Below are 18621 nucleotides of genomic sequence, written 5' to 3'. Positions count from 1 at the left end.
TCTCTTTGATTGGCGGAATGTATTAACGAGATATAATATTCGGAAGATTGTGTGTACATAAAAGTAAAGTGAAGGTAAAGGCAAAGGAGGGTTGGCGGTTGTACTAGATAGGTATTAATTGAGGTGGCGCTGAGAAGATTAAAATCGCTTGGATTGGATGTAAAAAAGGACAAAGAAAATAGGATGTGATATTGGAGTTCCTACATTTATCAACAAGTCAATTTGCTGCCTCTTATCTTTCAGTAGGTAGGGTTCATCCTACCATGACATTGCACGTCACGCTGGCGGCTGAGCTGCCTGCAGGCGGACACAGCCTGTGAGGAGGTTGGATTCCTTATTGGGCGCAAACGAAAACCTCTTCCTGGCTGTCCCACGCAACCAGTGCCAGCATTTCCTGTCACCACACAAATCACTTCATTTCTGTCATACATTCTGAACTCACACGAGAAGCTACCATCTACCCATCGCAGATGGCTACCAAGTCTCAAAATTATAGCGACTATAGTGTGGGATGGATCTGCGCCTTAGAAAAGACAAAGACAGCGGCAATAACCATGCTGGACACAATACACGGCTACCTGCCAAAGCCAGATGATGATTTAAATCACTACGCTCTTGGATCTATTGGCGAACATAATATTGTCATCGCATGTCCACCGATGCCGCTGTTTGGCAGCGGCTCCGCCGCAACAGTTATCGTTTCAATGATCTCTCTATTTCCCTCCGTGAAATTTTGCTTGCTGGTTGGCATCGGCTCTGGTATTCCACCTAGAGTTAGGCTCGGCGACGTCGTCGTCAGCACCCCAACAGGCCAATTTCCTGGTTTAATCCAATGCGACTCGGGAGTGGGGGAAGAAGATAGATTTATACAGACTGGATCGCTGAACGATACTCCCCGCTTGCTTCTCACCGCTCTCTCAAGAATAGAGACAGCGCATGAATTAGCCGGATCTAGAATACAGGAATATCTGGACAGGCTGAAAACGGATTCGCCGATATTGGCGACGGCATACCTCAAATCCGATACGCTCAAAGATGTGTTATTCAAAGCAGACTACAGCCATGTTACGCAGAGACCTGCGAATTTCGACCGTATTTTTAACGATGATGATGGCGAAAAAGAAGAAGAGGTTTGCCGATTCTGCGACAAGTCTATGATTATACAAAGAGAACCTAGAGAAATGCGTATCCACTACGGTTTAATCGCCTCGTGCAATCGAATGATTAAAAGTGCTATCATTAGAGACACCTTCAATCGAGACTGTGGAGGGCAACTTCTCTGTATTGAGATGGAAGCAGCAGGGTTGATGAATCACATCCCATGCATTGCTATTCGGGGAATCTGCGACTATGCAGACTCTCATGAAACAAAAGGTTGGCGGGGACACGCGATGATCGTAGCAGCGGCATATGCAAAAGAACTCTTACAATATGTGCATCCAAGAGACCTTGATCGAGAGCCGAGTGTGAAAGACATCGTTCGCCAGAGTGAGTAATTAAGTACCACCTGCATCTTATTTGGCGTTTAACATTATGAATAGTTGATACTTGCGTTTCTACAAGTAGAACCGATGTTTTACAAACAAAATCGATCTTACGCAGTGAAGAAGATATCCAGATCCTAGAATGGCTGGCGTTGGATGACGGCCCTCGGCAACGTTATTTGCTGAGTATGCATAAGCCGGAGACATGCTTATGGCTCCTTGACTCAGTGGAATACCAGAACTGGTTAAATGCTGAGAAGCAGACGCTCTTTTGTTCAGGAGGCCCGGGAACTGGAAAGTCCGTCCTCACGTCAGTCGTGGTCAACGATCTCGAAATGAGGTTTCAAACTAACCCAACGGTTGGCATTGCTTATATCTACTCCTCTTACCTACGTCAAGGAGAGCAAAAAGTTGAAGAATCCACCGCGAGCCTGCTGAAACAATTAATACAAAGACAGAAACCTCTTCCAAAGTTTGTAAGGGAGATTTATAACAAGCATAAAAGCAAACAAACGCGGCCATCACTAGACGAGCTCATAGCAGCATTTCACTCAACAATTAAGATGTACTCAAGAGTCTTCATTATTGTTGATGGGATTGACGAATGCCCAACATCTTCTGGCTGTCGACAAAAGCTCCTAGCAGAGCTCTTCAGCATCCAAAAACAGTTTAGAGCAAATTGCTTCACGACATCAAGGTGGGTTCCAGAGATAATTGACCAATTCAAAACAACCAATATATCGGTAGAGATCGTAACAGACCTGAAGACATATGTAAAAAGTCGCATGGAGAAACTACAAGCTTTTTCTGAGCTGCATCAGCAGCTACAAGAAACAATCTTATCGAGAATCTTGGAAAATGCTGCTGGAAGGTAAGTCCTAGCTGATATAAGACGCGATTCGGATCTTGACTAGTATGCAGTTTTGAGTTAGCGGCGATTTTTCTACGTCTTTTAAACGAGAAAATTGGGGAGTCATCTATTATGGAAGCATTGGAAGACATCGTGAATCTCAATCCAGAATCGAGTGGAGCAACTACGACTGAGATAGAATATATTATAAAAAAGAAGGAGAAGCTTAGGGGACGGCAACCTATAGATGATCCCATTCGTTTCCCTCGTTTTCCTCCCCTTCACCCCCCTACTCCCCCTCCTGCTCCTCCTCCTCCTGACCCCCTCTATCCGCCCTCGACATCGCCTCCGGATCTGAGAGTACCAGGGAATAAAATAACAAGACTTAGCCGGGAGGTTTATCCAACATCGACTGGGGAACTTGAGGCTGAATTAACGGACGTTGAGAAGCAAAATTCAAGGCCGAGCGAAAAAAGCAAGGCTATAGACTCAATTTCAAGAGAGCAGTTCTCAGATTCAGGATATGCTTCTGTGTCACGAGATCACATCAAAAACACTATTCGTCCTCAAAATGAAGCGATTGCACAAAAACCTTGCAATACAATACCGGAATCAGATCTCAATACCGGATATCCTCTAGAGGAATATGTCTCGGAGGAAGCAGATGACATAACAGAATATTCGGTTGCAACAAGCTTGAGTGATACCAGGATGGACGAACTCGTTTCGCATTTGGCCGATCAGTTGATTGATGAGGCATACTTAAATGGGCTTGATGGGCGCTCGATAGAAACGAACTTTAGTGTTCTCCAAGAGCTTCTGAAAACCTTTGCCCTTAAAGTTGGGTTTAACGCCAAATCTCAAATACAAAGAGATATCATGTTCTACACACATAAATATAGCCGGTAAGCCTTCTACTTTACGATGGTCGAATCTTTTACATTAGCATTATGAAAATAAAATTGACATTATTTATAAGAAACATCGCTCACCTATTTGAAACACGTTTGCATGATAGAAATAGAGACCGAGACAGTTTTGGCGCTAGAATAGCTCCCGAAATTTCTGAAGAAATGACAAGAGACTGGCTCAATAACGTCAGCGATCCAGGAGATTTCGAGTCCAATAAAATCTCAGATAACCAAGACATGGAGGAAGAGTATTTTCAAGAAGATCATCAAGACCAAGTTTATGAAGAAGATGGGGAGTGGAGTGTTTCTGATCTGGGTGCATATCGCGATCTTATAATTGTATCCCCTGCCTATCGCTGGCTTCTTACAATCTTGAGAAGAGAATCGCTCATGGAAGCAGAATGTTCGCATTCTATGGAAGATATAAAACAAACAATTCTTTCCTCTCTAAAGCCAGGCCACAAGATTAGTCGGTCAAGATCTGCGGAGGCTTTCCGTACTACTTTCTTGATTAATTGGGATCCTATCACTTTTCTGAAAGAACAGCATTACCAAGGGAGCCTGGAAGAGGTGATCGATAGAGTCATTACCCTGACAGGATCAGCAAAAAATGCACAGGCACTGACGATTTTGCAATATCTTCGCCAAACTTGGCCGACAACTGGCGAGCACGTTCTACAACTAGTAAAGGATGTGCTAAGTGGTCCTCGTGGGCAGAAGTATGCAGGTAAGCCTCTAGCATCGTGTTTACTAGACCGCTAACCTAAAAGTATATATCAGGCCATTTACCAGAAGGTACAGAGCTCGCTGCATGGATTACCAATACAGAATTCATCGCAGAAGCATCCGGTACTAGAGCCTCTGTCGCGGAGATTGGAGAGCAGCTTGCATGGCTAAGTGCAAGTCTTCGCCAGCCTCCTTACGATATCGGGATTAATCTATGTACCCCTTCCGTTCATATTATACAGCCTGACGATGCAAAATCACGACTGCTTAATCAGGACATTCATTGTCGTATTGAATGCATTTTTCAAAAGGAGCAGAATATTTCGTCAGATAATGGGCAATGCTGGCATAACATGTTTAGGAATTCTATTTTAGTGAAAGGATTCCCAGTGCTCCGAAGGCCCAAGCCCGATACGGGTCTTGAAATACCATTAAACGTGATGTCAGCACTTGCTGATGCACAAAGGATTGATGAATTTAACAGCAAGATCTTTATCAAGGGCTTTTCAACTATGCTCATCCCTACCGACTATCTCGGGGGCGTTATTGTCTGGCATTTGCAATATAGAAACGATGGAGCTCACATATCTTACTTTGATGCTTGCGTACCTCATATGTCTATCAGAGCTTCCGACATGGAGCAGTCTCGACATATTGTAGGTTGGTGTTCACAAGCTGACCTTTTAGCAGGTAAGAACTTACAATAGTGCGTTCATTTCCAAATAACTAACAACCATTTACATAGGAGCCACCGAGGCAAAGTATAACGTGCAAAGATCGGGCCTACCAAGGCCGACTGCAGACTGTATACTTCATAATATTTCCATATCTGCTGGAAAATACATTACCGGGGGTGTTGATTTCGCTATGGGCATCAAAGATCGGCCTATTCATCTAACAAGAGGAAGTTACACACCTAAGCTTGAGTGGATTCATAAAAAGTTTATTGTGCTTTGGGATGAAAGATACAAGCGCGGTTGGCTGGTGAATGGAACTACCGCTTTACTACACCTTTCGCGAGCAGCTCTAAAGCGCAAACAAGAGAGCCCGTTCAAAGCTTTACTGTTGTATAAATCCGGATTTCTGAAAGAGGCCACTGAGAGATTTACAGCAGAGTCTGCGATCCAGGTACTTACAAATGAAAGCAACATGAAGCTTAAAATATACCGAGGTAAAAGCCAGCATAACGAAAGGGTACTCTGGAGAGGAACCGATAAAGAAAAAGTGGTTTATGAAGAGAAGGAGAATTTTTACCGTTTTCAAGATTTAGTCGACGATCTCTATAATATCCTTGAAAAGATGGTGGAGTATCAGAGTTATATGACAAACAAAGATGGAGTGAGCTTGAAGTGTAGGGTTCGAAAACATCTCGATGGCTGGGAATTTGACGATATCATCGAAAACCAAGATTGCCGCCCCAGCGTTGCTACGCTGGAGGCAATGGGCTACGGTTGGGTAAACCTCATCACGGATATTGGCGCGGTCGTACTGCTTGGCAAAGATTTTGGCGATATCATTCAACCGTCCAGCACCGAAATGCTCTGTGATCGCTGGTCTCAAATGCCAGAAAACAGATACTATCTCGGGGCCTGTGTCTCAGATCTTGCTAATATTATACGCTCTTATGGAGAAGAAGGAACTGAGCAGTTGAGACTCACCAGCAACATCAGCTGGCACAGCTCGGATAAGCCGTTTGAACCATGCCGATGCAAGAGTGCAACTCCATCAAAGCACTCCTATCTTGTACAGGAGCTACGTAAATCAAAGGATCATCGAGGACTTGGAAGCAGCAACAGCGGCAAAATATGCAGCAGCACATCACTGGAGCCTCGAGGCGCGGTGATATTCAGCCACAATTACCAATTGGCCTTGAAGCGGGACGATATCGGATTACCTACGCTGCCTAGGCCCCAGTTGCCTCCGGAATCTTCAAACAATGCTAATGCTCTCGGTTCAAGTCAAATCAAAATAACCGTTGAAGGCAATGATAGCAGTTTCAGTTTGAATTCTGAGCAGTTAACGCCAGTGATGGAATCGACTACGAGTGTGCAGTGCGATTCGCATCCAGGGCTTCACGAGTCGCAAACTGAAGCAAGCATCGATGATTCTTTAGCCACATCGATTTCTTACGCTCAGGGACACACTGTCTCAAGATCCCAGGACGCTAAGAAGATTTTAGGAGGCCCGCCACTGGATAATCCTGCTTCTTATGTCCAAGACACTGAAGCCTCGGCAAGTCAAGAAAATGACAGCTTAGGCCCACGACAAAAGAGTGGCAGACGTGGTAGATGGAAACACTTTAAACAGCGATTTTCAAACTTGTCTAGGAAGTGGGATAAAGATTAGGTTAATATAAGCGTGACACAGGTAAGAAGAGTTGGTGTTTTCTAGGTATTAGTCTACTATGCATACCAACAGCGGAGCTCTTAATACATAGTTAAAGCTTTCGAGAGCACTGCTTTTGTGACTATGCTCGGATATTATAGTGATCAGATTATAAGTAAACTCAAAACAAATATGTCACTGCACTGGCTTTACAGCAAACTGGCATATCCCATGACGAAATTCCTTGTGCAGCGACGACTCAACTGCAGCTCAAACGTATGACATCAAGTGGCATGGACTGGACCCTGGACGCCACCGGTGGCACGTGCGCCATCCGCGAATCGGAGCCCTCAGGCTCTGAGGCATTTTGTGGGCCCTGCTGCTCAAATCCCGCCATTGTCCTCCATCCGACTTTGCCTTGGCTTCTCTCTTTTCTCGAGGACCCCAGGCCATGCATGCAGCAGCAGCAGCTTCTCAGCAGTTCTGGCCCAGCTAAAAAAAGGCTGGTGACATAAGCAGCAAGATTCCCTTCCGGTTTTTCCAACTTGGGCCAAGCTCACTAGTCCCTCCGTAATAGCGGCAGGCACAATCCAAATCGAACCTGCCAAGGTCCATGTTGGCTGCCTTTTTTACGACCAAGTCTAGACGCGCCGGATTTTTCTCTTCCCTCTTTTTTTTCCTTCTCTCGTCCATATTTCTCGTATGGATTGACTTACTGACAGACCGGCAGACTTTGGGTGACTAGTATCATTTTCACTAATCTTTTTTTATCTTCTTTTTCACCACCCATCTATCCATCACATACGTTTCTTGTCTTTCTTGTAATCCCGCTATTCTTTCTTCCAAAAAGCCATAGTCGCTCTCGTTTCCCTTTAGCCTCTGCTCCAACACCGCCACTCCTTTGTTCAAAGCGCTGCCAAAAAAACGCCTTGCTTCAACTCCCTTTCGACTCGGGCTGCCTTTTTTTCGCCTCCCCCGCCACCCGCTGCCGTCATCGCCCGGCTCGCGACCCTGGCTCAAGCCTGATTCCATATTTATCACCAGCTTCAGCGCTCTCACTCTCGCTCTCGCACATCATCGCGTGCCCGCCATCGGCCGGTTTCCCAAGGCAGGCATCAAAGGCACGACAAAAAGGCTAGGCAGAGCCCCTCGGCCGAAAAGGCGCACCCCTGAGCCGAGCCGCCTGATCTCTCCACCAAAGCGAACTCTCACCTCATTTTTTTTCCTTTGGCATTTTTGCGCTCTCGAGATTTACTGCTACTTTGATGCCGCCATCATGCCTCTTCTCAGTGGAAAGAGTAACAAGTTTAAAGTCGACCCTCCCAAGATCCGCATCGAAAAAGTCGTCATCGAGCGTCCCATAGCTCCGAGACCAAAGCCAAAGCCCGTAGCTCGGCCCGGGCTATCGTCGTCCGCGCGATCATCACCAGTTCGCAAGCTCTCACCAAATGCCACCTCCTCCATAGCCTCGACAGCCTCGTCTCGTGCTAAGAGCAGTTCGCCGTACCCCTCATCTACCGACGAGCGGCGCCTCGAGCCGCAGCGCAAGCGAAAGGCCCCGACCAGCGCGTCTCGCCGCTCACCCGCCAGCGACCGCATCGAGTTCGACAAGGACAGCGACGCCGAAGATGATGGATGGATGGACTTGGATTCGCACAAGCGCCAGAGGAAGGCAACCAGCGAGAGCAAGTCGGTCGATTCGAATCGCAAGCTGAGAAGCGCAAGGGCGTACGAACGGAAGGATGAGAGGCTGCAGTTCATCCACGCCGTCGATGTTGCGTCGCTGGAGCACAAGTGTGTTCCCATCATGGGAGCTTCCAAGGAAGATGTCGCCATAGAGCTCCAGTATCCCACTCTGCAGCGCCGAGAAAAGTAAGTCATTTTAATGAGGCTGCATTCCACTTGGCCCCTCACCCCACCCTTTGTGCAACAACACAAGATTAAAGATGAAATGTTTTTGGCGTTTTCTCTTCTGACAAAAAATCTAGGTTTGAGCTCGTTTGGGGCAAGGACAAGATCGACGCCGTGGAAGCGAGCATACGCATAGTACGCCTCGTCGCCGAAACTTACCTCACCGACGTAGAAGCCGAGCCGTTTACCAACCCCCATAACGGCTACATCCGACGACTCGAAAAGGCCTCGAATCGCAACATCCAGGATTTGGCTGGCTTCAAAGCCACGCTGCGTGAATACAACGAGACACTCCTCGCCCTGGTGGAAGACGGTGTTGTCTCGAAGAATCTCGAAAACCTACACGACCTCCCTCCGCACCTCGCCGCGTTTATTCTCGACCAGATCTATGACCGTACAGTTGCTCCAAAGGTGGAACTCCTTTCCAAATACGAGAACGGGACAGACTTTGTCTATGGCGAGCTTCTGCATCCTTTCATCACCAAGATTCTTGTTGAGCAGGCCAAGATGACATCGGACCAGGTCTTTGTTGATCTGGGTTCGGGCGTGGGCAACGTCGTTTTGCAGGCGGCGCTCGAAGTCGGATGCGAGAGCTGGGGCTGCGAGATGATGGAGAACGCCTGCAACCTTGCAGAGGCCCAAGAGAAAGAGTTTCACGCGCGTTGCCTGCTTTGGGGTATAGAGCCAGGCGAAGTACACATCGAACGTGGCGACTTCCGTAAGAACGCCTTGATCCACGACGCCCTGAAGCGGGCCGATGTCATCCTGGTCAACAACAAGGCATTCACCTCGCAGCTCAACGACGACTTGATCCGAATGTTCTTGGACCTGAAGCCGGGTTGCAAGATCATTTCGCTCAAATCATTTGTGGCCGACTCCAAGAGCAGCCACAATATCAACGATGTCGGCAGCACTATCCTTGAGGTCGAGGAGTGCACGTATCCCGAGGGCTACGTCAGCTGGACCAACGCCGGCGGGCAGTATTACATCTCCACGCGGAAATAGACTAATTAGAGCTTCATCAGCACTGCATAAAGATGTTTATGTTGAGTATTGTAGAATATAAATCATCGAGTACAAATCAGGAATATGGGTATTTTTTTGTCCTCTGTCTTCTTGGACTGAGGTTTGGTTAACGACATTGGGAGGATAATCTTTTCTTTTTTGCTTGAAAGAATGCTTGAAAGAAATGCGGTCATCAACAGCGAAGATAAACGCGTTAGTAGATGAAGCGACGAAACAAAGTTAACTGTACAAAACATGTATGAAAGAAACCATCCTTACCGCCATGATATCATGCTGTTATGATGCAAATGGAGAGACTTTTTTTTTTCTTTTAATTTTGTTTCTACCGTCCCTTGCCTAGCGTTGGTTCGTTTGCGAGATTCATAGCGTCTGCTTCTTGGGCCATTCTCTTCATCCATCTGTCGATGAGCTCTTTGTTCTCTTGTTTGACTCTGTCCCTCTCTTTTTCAGCCATGGAGAGCTGCAGATTCAGCGCAATCATCTCATCTTGAACTTGCTGTATATACAACGTCAGTAATTAAGCTTAAAATGGCATGGAAAGAGCCTTTGTGTAAAGCAATTTGAATAATGATAATACCTCGACTAGCTTCCTCTTCTCTTTGAGCTCGTACTCCCGATCGTTTACTTTGGTAGCAAGAGATGTCCTTTCCGTGGTGAGATCTTTGATAGATCGTGTATCCTGCTTCATCTTGGAGCGCAGCTTATCCAGCTCCTCTTCCGCGGTGCGTAGTCGCGTTTCTGCAACGCCTCGCGAGCGCAAGGCCTCGGCTAGTTCAAGGCGCAGCTGAGCCACGCCAGGATCGTTGGCTGCCGCCTCGCCAGGCTGAAGGGATGGCGACTTTGACCGGTTGTTGCCTTGGCCGGCGATGAGGGATTCTAGAGCCAGTTTTTCGGCCTCCAAAGATGAAATGCGGTCTGCCATCTGTGAGCCTGTGTAGAGATTGTCAGCCCGCATGTATATGAACTGGACGCAAGAGATACAAACAAGCCTGGACGAGCTCCATGTTGACGGGATTGTTGAGCTCTGATTCCCTGAGGGAAGAGAGGTACTCGTCTCTCCAGTTGGGCATTCTGAAAGAAGTGAGGGAAAAAGGAAAAATAACGCGTGTATAGTCACTGAGGCTTCTATAAAAGTGGTCGTAGTGAAAAGAAAAGCCTAGGTACTCAAACCCCTCCCGTATGCAGTAAGAAAAGCTGATGCTAGCAGTGCCAGTTGATGAGAGAACACGAAGTACAGCATGAGTTTAGTGGGGTTACGCTCCAAGGAGTGACAGACTGTAGGGACGATGATGCAAGCTGGACGCTGGGCCCTGGTTTAGCCGACGAATAGCCTCGCCTCTCATTGGACGAAGCTATAGTGGCTAGCTGCGGATCTTCCAACCTCACTCACCTTGAGCTTCTCTTCATTTCATGCGCAGCAAACTATCACTTCTTTTTTTCTCTTTTCCCTCATTCTTTTCAAGTAAAGCTTCTCCTGTCGTCATGAGAGCAAGGTAACAGCACGATGGACACCCTTCACGCAAGAGCCGACTGGGAGCGCGTAGGGGACAAGTGGTTCCGCAAGACAGAGCAGTATACCGCCGTCTTTGGCCAGGACCTGGATCTCGATGGCTACATCGTGACGGGCGCCCCGTACGCCGGTGCTCTGGCACTATGGAGGGACGACACCAAGCTCCAAGCCCACAGGATGGGACAGTCGACGAAGCCGGCTATCGAGATCTACAGCCTGGCGGGGAAGAAGCTGCGGAACATCGCCTGGGACAGCGGGGCTATCAAGGGGCTGGGCTGGTCTGAGGAAGAGTCGTTGCTTGTTGTTGCGGCGGATGGCAATGTGAGGTGCTACGATATGCAGGGAGATTTCAGTCACTTCTCGTTAGGAAACGGGGCGGATAACTATGGGGTGGAGTCCTGCCGGTAAATGCCATTCATCCTCTGTTATCTCTAAGTGAAAGTGGACGAGGATGGAGAAACTAAACGGTTACGAATAGGTTTTACGACAACGGCCTAGTTGCCTTGCTGGGAAACAACACATTAGTGACGGTATCATCATATACAGAGCCACGGCCAAAGCTTCTTGCGTCTGTGCCAGCGGGTGAGATCCACTCATGGGGTATCATTGCACCAAACCACACGCTTTCTCGCTCGGTGGAAGTGCTACTCAGTATTGGGTCAACTGTTTACGTGGTCGACGCTACGGACTGCGAAGACAGATTCCTGGATGTTGGGCCCTTTTCACATATCAGCGTTTCGCCGAATGGCGGGTTTGTCAATCTCTATGGGAAGAATGGCAAGGCGCACGTCATATCGAGCGACTTCCAGGAGAGGCTATTCGAACACAACTCCAACTCAAATACCCCGCCCAAGTATGTGGAGTGGTGTGGTAGCGATGCTATCATTGCTTGGGAGGACGAGGTTCATGTTATTGGACCCGGGGATGAGTCTTCATCTTATATATACGACAGCACTCGGGTGCATGTTATATCTGGTAAGGTCTCGCTACTCAACGATATAAGCCTAATGCTAACCAGCAGCAGAGCACGACGGCGCTAGGTTAATAACAAACGACTTTTGCGAATTCTTAGAAAGGGTACCGGACGACACACTGCAAGCATTTGGCGCCGCCTCAGAATCATCCCCTGCATCCATCTTGCTTGATGCCGTTAAACAACTTGAGCTTCAATCCCCAAAGGCAGACGATTACATCCAGCTTATTCGGCCAAACCTGACTGAAGCTGTCGACACGTGTGTTAATGCCGCCGGTCGAGAGTTTGATCCCCAGTGGCAGAAGCGACTCCTGAAAGCTGCATCCTTTGGCAAATCGGTGCTAGACATTTACAACAGTGATGAGTTTGTCGATATGTGCGAGACACTACGGGTTCTCAACGCTGTGCGGAGCTTTGAAATTGGAATGCCCTTATCCTTCCAACAGTATCACAGGCTGACGCCTGAACGACTAATTCAACGACTAATTCAGCGGCACGAATATTTGCTAGCGCTAAAGATTGCCGGTTACTTGAAGCTTCCGACAGATCGCATCTATGTTAGTTGGGCATCTACTAAAGTCCGAATTGGCGCTCAAGACGACGATACCATCTGTCGATTGGTCGTGGAGAGACTGTCAGGGAAGCCAGGCATTTCTTTTGAAGAGATTGCAAGAGCGGCACATCACGAGGGCCGAACCCGTTTAGCCACAGAACTGCTGAATCACGAACCGCGTGGTGGAAGACAAGTTCCTCTTCTCCTAGATATGGAGGAGGATGATCTAGCTTTGGACAAAGCCATTGAAAGCGGCGATACTGACCTCATTCTCTTCGTCCTCGCAAAGCTGAAGAAGAAGCTACCACTAGCCTCATTCTTCCGAGTAATCAACGTTCGGCCAACAGCGACGGCACTGGTAGAATCTGCTGCCCAATTAGAAGGAGATAATACCCTTCTGAAAGACATGTACTACCAGGATGACAGGCGAATTGATGGCGCCAACGTTTTCATCCGTGAATCGCTCCGTCAGCCGGATGCGCGCACGGCATCCGATAAGCTGGCGCTGGCGGCTAAGCTTCTCTCAGAGTCAAAGGACACAGCGGCAGAGGTGTATGTGCTCAAGGAGACGACGCAGCTCCTTCGTGCGCAAGAGGCGCTAGACCGCGATTTGACAGACTCCTTCTCGGGACTTAGCGTCAACGAGACGATATTCAAGCTGATCCGGCTCGGGTATCACGGGAAGGCAAAGAAGATCCAGAGCGATTTCAAGGTGCCTGAGAAGGTTGCATGGTGGATCAGGTAAGTTTGCGATTGCCCCTATCTGCTTGATTCTCGGCTATCGCATAATACTGTTGGGACGTGACGGGCTGACTGGCGGCGGGCGTTTTTCTGCCCTTGCCGTGTAACCAGGCTTCGGGCACTTGTCGCAAAACGAGAGTGGGGTGAGATTGAGGATATTGCAAAGGCTAAGAAGAGTCCGATCGGATGGGCGGTAAGTTGATTTAGAGTTTTGTCAGTTTTTGTTTCATCACGTCGATCGGGTGTAGTGGAAAGCACATGGAAGGGAGCGGGATTGTGTGAAACGGAGACGGCGTTAAAAATGGATGGGCGTGAGAATTAAGTACGCAGAATCCGAAACTTGGCTAACTATTTTCTTCTTGGGACAGCCTTTTTTCAACCTCACGCTACAGGCGGGTAATCCGCGCTTGGCGGCGGTGTTTGTGCCCAAGTGCACGGGCCTGGAGCCGGGAGAGACGATTACCATGTATGAGAAGTGCGGGCTTCGGGTGAAGGCGGCGGAGGAGGCTGTCAAGTTGAGGGATGCGGCGGCGTATGAGAGGTTGTTGGAGGCGGCGGGGGGGAGGGACACAACTGAGGGGAAGGAGATTGAGAGGGTTGGCGGTTCGACGTTTAAGAAGTAATGAGATGGAATTGCTATTTGATATATGGATGCTTATGAGAAGTAATGATGATCATTTTGAGTATAGATAGCTCTAGGGGTATTGATGCTGGCGATTTGCGTTTCGTATTGCGTGTTCGATGGATATCTGTATAAATTTGAGACATATAGCTTACCTTGGTATGAAGATCTAGAGCCACAATAGACCGTATTGAAGGACTGCTTCCAGGTAGTAGCAATAGTTGGTCCTAGAAGGTTACTTCTGGATAGCCGCAACAATATCCTTGGAAGAGCTACTTCCAAGTTGCATTCGGCTGTCGCAAGCGATTCCGCGAAATACCCGTTATATTGATTCAACAATATTTCTAGAGCTTCCTTTTCCGGAACCACCCCTAACGCCGGAGATTTCCTGCGTCCTAGCTGCATATACTCCTTTTACTGTACAGTACAACTGCTATTCTTTTCCTCTTACTCCACATGTAACTCCGAGATCTAGTTTTAACCAAGTTGGTGCTTACAACGGCTCCCTAGTGATGATGCTACTATTCATGCTCGAGTGGCTCATTATCTTGAGATGGTGTGTGCTCCATAGCTGTGCTAAATGTTCTCTAGTAAACTCTTTTCCTCCTAAGCTGATCCCAGTCCCGTTTCCTGTCTTTGAGAAGGTGCTGACTGTTCTTCACAGGGGCCGTGCGGACACTTTTCCCAAAGAAATTGGACATTCGAGGTTGAAAGTGAGTGGGTAGGAACTATTGACCAGCTAGCTCATTATCAATCTTCAAGAGCCTAATTATGTACACTGGATTTCTATGACAAAGCTGAGTTTTGATAATTGGCAGATATTATCGAGTCTCACACACACACATATATATATAGCATCAAGAGGAACTGGAAGCAGACTACATTCCAAAACGGGCATGAAGCGATCCGATGGCAAATCTGGCAGCATCTAGATAGATCTGGAGCTTGGGCCCTGTGGGAAAAAAGTCATCAATGGCGACGGATGATATGATTACACTTTGGCGATATTACAGTACAGTATACGTATTCGTATGGAGCAGCTCCATTTTGGGCGTGTCAGCAAGATGGAGAGAGATTGGCGAGTAAGGTTGCGATGGGGGTCTTTACCCAAACAATCTCTCGCCTTACATAGATAGCACTTGCTCCATATGAGCTAAAAGCTCCGGCGCGACTAACTATCTAGTGCGTCTCCAGTTTGTGAGATGGCGTTTGGAGGAGGGCAGAGCCGCGGCAGCCTTGCCGCCTGTATGGACTCTATGTGGGCATCTTTTTTTGGCGATTTGAGGGAAGAGAGAAACCTGATGGCTTGTGATGCGCTGATGCACGGCACGGCGGCAGCATGACTTACAGATGTGTCATGCCGTGTTCATCCGGGTAAAAAAGAAGACTTTTGTTCCTGGCAACGATTATGAATTCGTTTTCTCATCATTCGTCGTCATGAAGCGCTGAATGCAGTAAGAAATCGGCAAAACGCGACTGACTCGCGGCATGAGAAGTGAAAGACGTGCGTGTGTCCCCGCACCGAGGCAGCGGATGTGGTCCATTGTCCCCATGAACATGCATAGAGAGAGATACAGGGGCAAGCAAATGGACGAGAAGGGAGAAGAAGGAGGACCAAAAAAAAAAAAAATAACAAGGACTAATGGCGTGTTAGGCGATGCGCCCATCTATCGGATGATCTGAGAGAATCACACCCTGGTCTGGTGATGCGGGTCTTAAAGTTGGGTGAGGGGGCTAGCAGTAGCTTTTGCCAGTGATGCTTGACATCTGCTTGATAGTATCTACTGTGGGGGATGGGGATGGGGTTTCTGTGACGGAGACTTCCGTGACTGTTTCCCTTCTATGGTGGTGAATGGCTGGGTGCAGCTGTTGGATGGCTGCTGATGGCATTTGATGATGCCTGTATTTGGCACGGCCCGTATTGTCCATTTGATATGGATTGCTATGGACATGTTATGGAAGATAGCCTAGTGGTCGACAGGGCACTATTAGTGGACACCCCCCTCCCGCGCTATGGGCGAGGTAGCGTCGCATTTCGCTGCACGCAGCACTACCATGTGATTTGGATGATCTGATGGCGCCGTGGTTGGCTGGGTCTAGCGCTGAGGGGGGGGGGGATTCCAGCGGGGTCTGGGGCAGCAGCGGAGAATAAGACTGTGTGGTCTTGATAGTTGGAGCAAGTGAGGGGGCCTGATTCTAGTAGGTATTTTGTGGTTTGATGTCATATGGAGAAGATGCGTGTGAGTGTGTGTGTGTGTGTGCATGAGTCGAGGAGCGTGTGAGGTTGATGCCTCGTCATTTACCATGCACAGTAGCAAGCAGATGGCGGGTGCGGACTCGGCCGTGGGCACAGATTCGGGCAAAACGAGGCAAATGGACAAGAGTCGAGGTTGCGTGCGTCATGTATGCTACATTATATGTGCGTCCTTGCATATTGGAGGTTGAGGCATCTTCGCATTGCATATACCTACTATGCTACATACTATGTAGGACTCCTCGTCAAACTCCAAATCCCCAGTAGTGAGATGGGCATGCGGGGCCGTCCTCACAGCATCTTCTCCATTTCACGGTGCCTTTGTGGGGATCTCCTCCTCCTAGCAGTAACTGCATCAAGACAGGGGCAAAAAGGCAATATGGACTACTAGCTGCAACAGCTGGCCCTTTTGTCGCTGTTTGCATGAATCGCCAAGAGCAATTGGGGGCGGCATCAAGCATTTGAATGTGGGAGCATGTGTGCGCATGCAGTCAGCAGAGAAAGGAGGCTGGGGTAGCTCCAAATGCCCCGTATCTCGATGGATACGAAGGTACGTGTGTTTCTTGCTGTAGTAGCTGGAAAAAAAAAAAAGAGGCAGAACAATCCCATATCGATTCAAATTATTGGCAGTTGGTCGTGGTGCTTCTTCCGCATGTTGCATGTAGCTGTATATAGCTGCTTGTCTCGGATAGCATCTTTGCAAGACACGCAACAGTCGGTTGTTTGCGGATAGTGCTTGTTTCCATTTTTCACAGTTCCAAATTTAGAATATCTCCTCGGGTTTTCCCAGACATTGCCAGGGCCCCAAAAATAGGACGCAAATGGATGCCGATGAACGCCTTTGCTGTCTCTTCTCCTGAACAAGGGAGAGGGGAAAAAACGTGGCGACGATCTCCTAGAAAATTAGGCTATAGATACCTGCTTCTACTAGTAGTAGTGCCGCTAGCACTAAGTAACAGTCGTCTTCCTGGCTGGAATGCAATATCAAAGATTCGGGGTCCAGGAGAGAGGCCGCTAAACAATGTTTCGCCGAAAGCCTTGTAGGGGTCTCTTTTGTCTGAGTCAAGCTGCCTGCATGCGTGGGGTTGTACAACATGAGAGATGGGATGAGAGACGCAAAAACGCACAAGACATGGAAGAGAGACAAGGAGGAGAGGAAGGGGGCGTGAGTGTAGAGCTGTTTACAGCTAGTAGTACTAGGTATTTGCGCGAGCCAGAGAGAGATAGAGAGAAAACGAGGCGTTTGCAAAAGCTGGAGTGAGCCAAGCGCCACGAGGAGAGACAGCGTGATTTGGGAGCTGACGAGAGCATCAGCTTGCACATGTCTGGTGCTCAGATAGTTGATAACAAGAATATGCTACCTGTAAATACATGCACTAGTATTGCCAAATATCACTAGTGTTGCATCCAGCGGCGGGCTCCGAAGCAGGCTGCATGCATTCTTCAACCGCCAGATCCATGATGCGGTACAATAGGCACTACATGTGCATTGCATATATCAAGTCCTAGGCATCTGAGGAGGGAGCTCGTGATGCAGGTCACACACGGAGAGGCGATGCCTGCATTTACTAGTAGTACTAGTAGTTACGATGGCATCGGGCTGAGAAACAAGGGAGTGGTATCAATACAGACCGTTGCAGAGGCTGAGACATGCACCCAAAGAACATGTGCCGTGTCGGCTGATGGCAATGAGGGCCCTCCATCTTCACGGCAGCGTCACGGGCGAAATGGATGCTATTGGCAAGGAGGGGATTGGGTGTCAAGGGCGGGTATTCACGGAAACGCAGCATCTGTAAGGCACCCAGATCGAGACGAAACGGTCGAGATGCGAGGCAACAAACAAAACGTTGCTGTAAATATTACTGGCTACCTGGCCCAGTTGCCGGGCAAGACTCGCAGCAGGCTTGAAGCCACTGATGAAAAGAGGCGAAAAGTCGACGAGTGCTGAAGCGAGATGAAGCTGCGCAGCTAATCGCAGCAGTGCACGCAGGGAGAAAACCGGGGCGATATTTCACTAGAGATCCCAAAGCTCGGGCCGGCGCAAGGGATTGGATTTTGATGCCTTTGCTGGGCGATCGAGAACATGAGTCGAGACTCTGTCGTGTCGAGGTCCCTTGCAACGAACGAGACCGCAGAGGTACGTTAGCGGCGAGGCAGCTCGTGGTGCTAATGCGTGTAGATGGAGGGTACTAGCAGGCGATAGTATACACTCGAGTGACTGGAACGTGGTAGCCTTTTTGGGGGGCTTTCCGGTGGCGTTCCTCGCATGTACAAAGAAAGTAGTGCAGCGCTGGGACAGCTGCAGGGCAGAGCAAACAGCTTGCCTACTACAAGTATGTACTATATTTGTACGAGAATACCTACCTAATTACACCGAGGGCTCATGAGGGGAGAGTTGAGCCCTGAGAATGGCATCTCTGTTGTCTGGGCCGTCTGTTTCCTTGGTCAAGATGGAGTAGTATTGAACAGAGTTGACATGTGCCTAATTGACTGTTCAGCTTCATAAATTCAATTCAACATCACGCACACGTCAAGTCAAGCCAGCTGCTGATCCCCTGCAGCCCACCGCTAGCAGCCATGTTCAGCGCCTGTGGTCGCCTGCACCAGACCCCCAGCACCCCGTGCTAGCGCAACTAGCGGCGCCACCTCTTTGGCGTCTCGCCCCCCTCCCCGTGCAGTAGCAGAGAATCCGTTTTTTTCGTATCCACTGTCTTGCCTGTCTCTCTTTCTCTGCT

General features: G+C 48.5%; 5 protein-coding genes across 6 annotated transcripts; 3 read left to right on the top strand and 2 right to left on the bottom strand.

Annotated features, from left to right (window-relative positions):
• Positions 1–554: 554 nt before the first annotated feature.
• On the top strand, positions 555–6317 carry TrAFT101_011541 (uncharacterized protein; the record flags this gene model as incomplete). The annotated part of the gene is made up of 6 exons (XM_066129293.1): positions 555–1488; positions 1542–2355; positions 2724–3239; positions 3353–3972; positions 4026–4661; positions 4717–6317. 6 exons carry the CDS (start codon positions 555–557, stop codon positions 6315–6317), a joined length of 5121 nt encoding a protein of 1706 aa, XP_065985425.1.
• A 400-nt stretch (positions 6318–6717) lies between these two features.
• Positions 6718–9815, top strand: DOT1 (Nucleosomal histone H3-Lys79 methylase). The gene is made up of 2 exons (XM_024900810.2): positions 6718–8168; positions 8285–9815. Exons 1-2 carry the CDS (start codon positions 7573–7575, stop codon positions 9210–9212), a joined length of 1524 nt encoding a protein of 507 aa, XP_024758031.2. The 5' UTR covers positions 6718–7572; the 3' UTR covers positions 9213–9815.
• ATG16 (autophagy protein 16, interacts with Atg12p-Atg5p) lies at positions 9556–10303 on the bottom strand (the record flags this gene model as incomplete). Its single annotated transcript, XM_024900776.2, has 3 exons — positions 9556–9729; positions 9811–10163; positions 10219–10303. The coding sequence occupies 3 exons, from the start codon at positions 10301–10303 to the stop codon at positions 9556–9558; spliced, it is 612 nt and encodes a 203-aa protein (XP_024758032.2).
• Positions 10304–10630: 327 nt separating this feature from the next.
• Positions 10631–13833, top strand: TrAFT101_011538 (uncharacterized protein). 2 transcript variants are annotated; one of them, XM_066129291.1, is made up of 6 exons: positions 10631–11147; positions 11222–11718; positions 11768–13010; positions 13122–13203; positions 13379–13551; positions 13606–13833. In XM_066129291.1, the coding sequence occupies exons 1-6, from the start codon at positions 10738–10740 to the stop codon at positions 13631–13633; spliced, it is 2433 nt and encodes an 810-aa protein (XP_065985423.1). In that variant the 5' UTR covers positions 10631–10737; the 3' UTR covers positions 13634–13833. The 2 variants fall into 2 exon arrangements, with proteins under 2 accessions (XP_065985423.1, XP_065985424.1); XM_066129292.1 differs by lacking the exon at positions 13606–13833 and having other exon boundaries at positions 13122–13567.
• A 2408-nt stretch (positions 13834–16241) lies between these two features.
• TrAFT101_011537 (uncharacterized protein) lies at positions 16242–16547 on the bottom strand (the record flags this gene model as incomplete). Its single annotated transcript, XM_066129290.1, has 1 exon — positions 16242–16547. The coding sequence occupies one exon, from the start codon at positions 16545–16547 to the stop codon at positions 16242–16244; it is 306 nt and encodes a 101-aa protein (XP_065985422.1).
• Between the last annotated feature and the right edge of the window lie 2074 nt (positions 16548–18621).

The sequence above is a fragment of the Trichoderma asperellum genome, chromosome 7 (genome assembly GCF_020647865.1).
Source record: "Trichoderma asperellum chromosome 7, complete sequence".
Lineage (NCBI taxonomy): Eukaryota > Fungi > Ascomycota > Sordariomycetes > Hypocreales > Hypocreaceae > Trichoderma > Trichoderma asperellum.
This window is presented reverse-complemented; position numbering and strand designations above follow the sequence as displayed.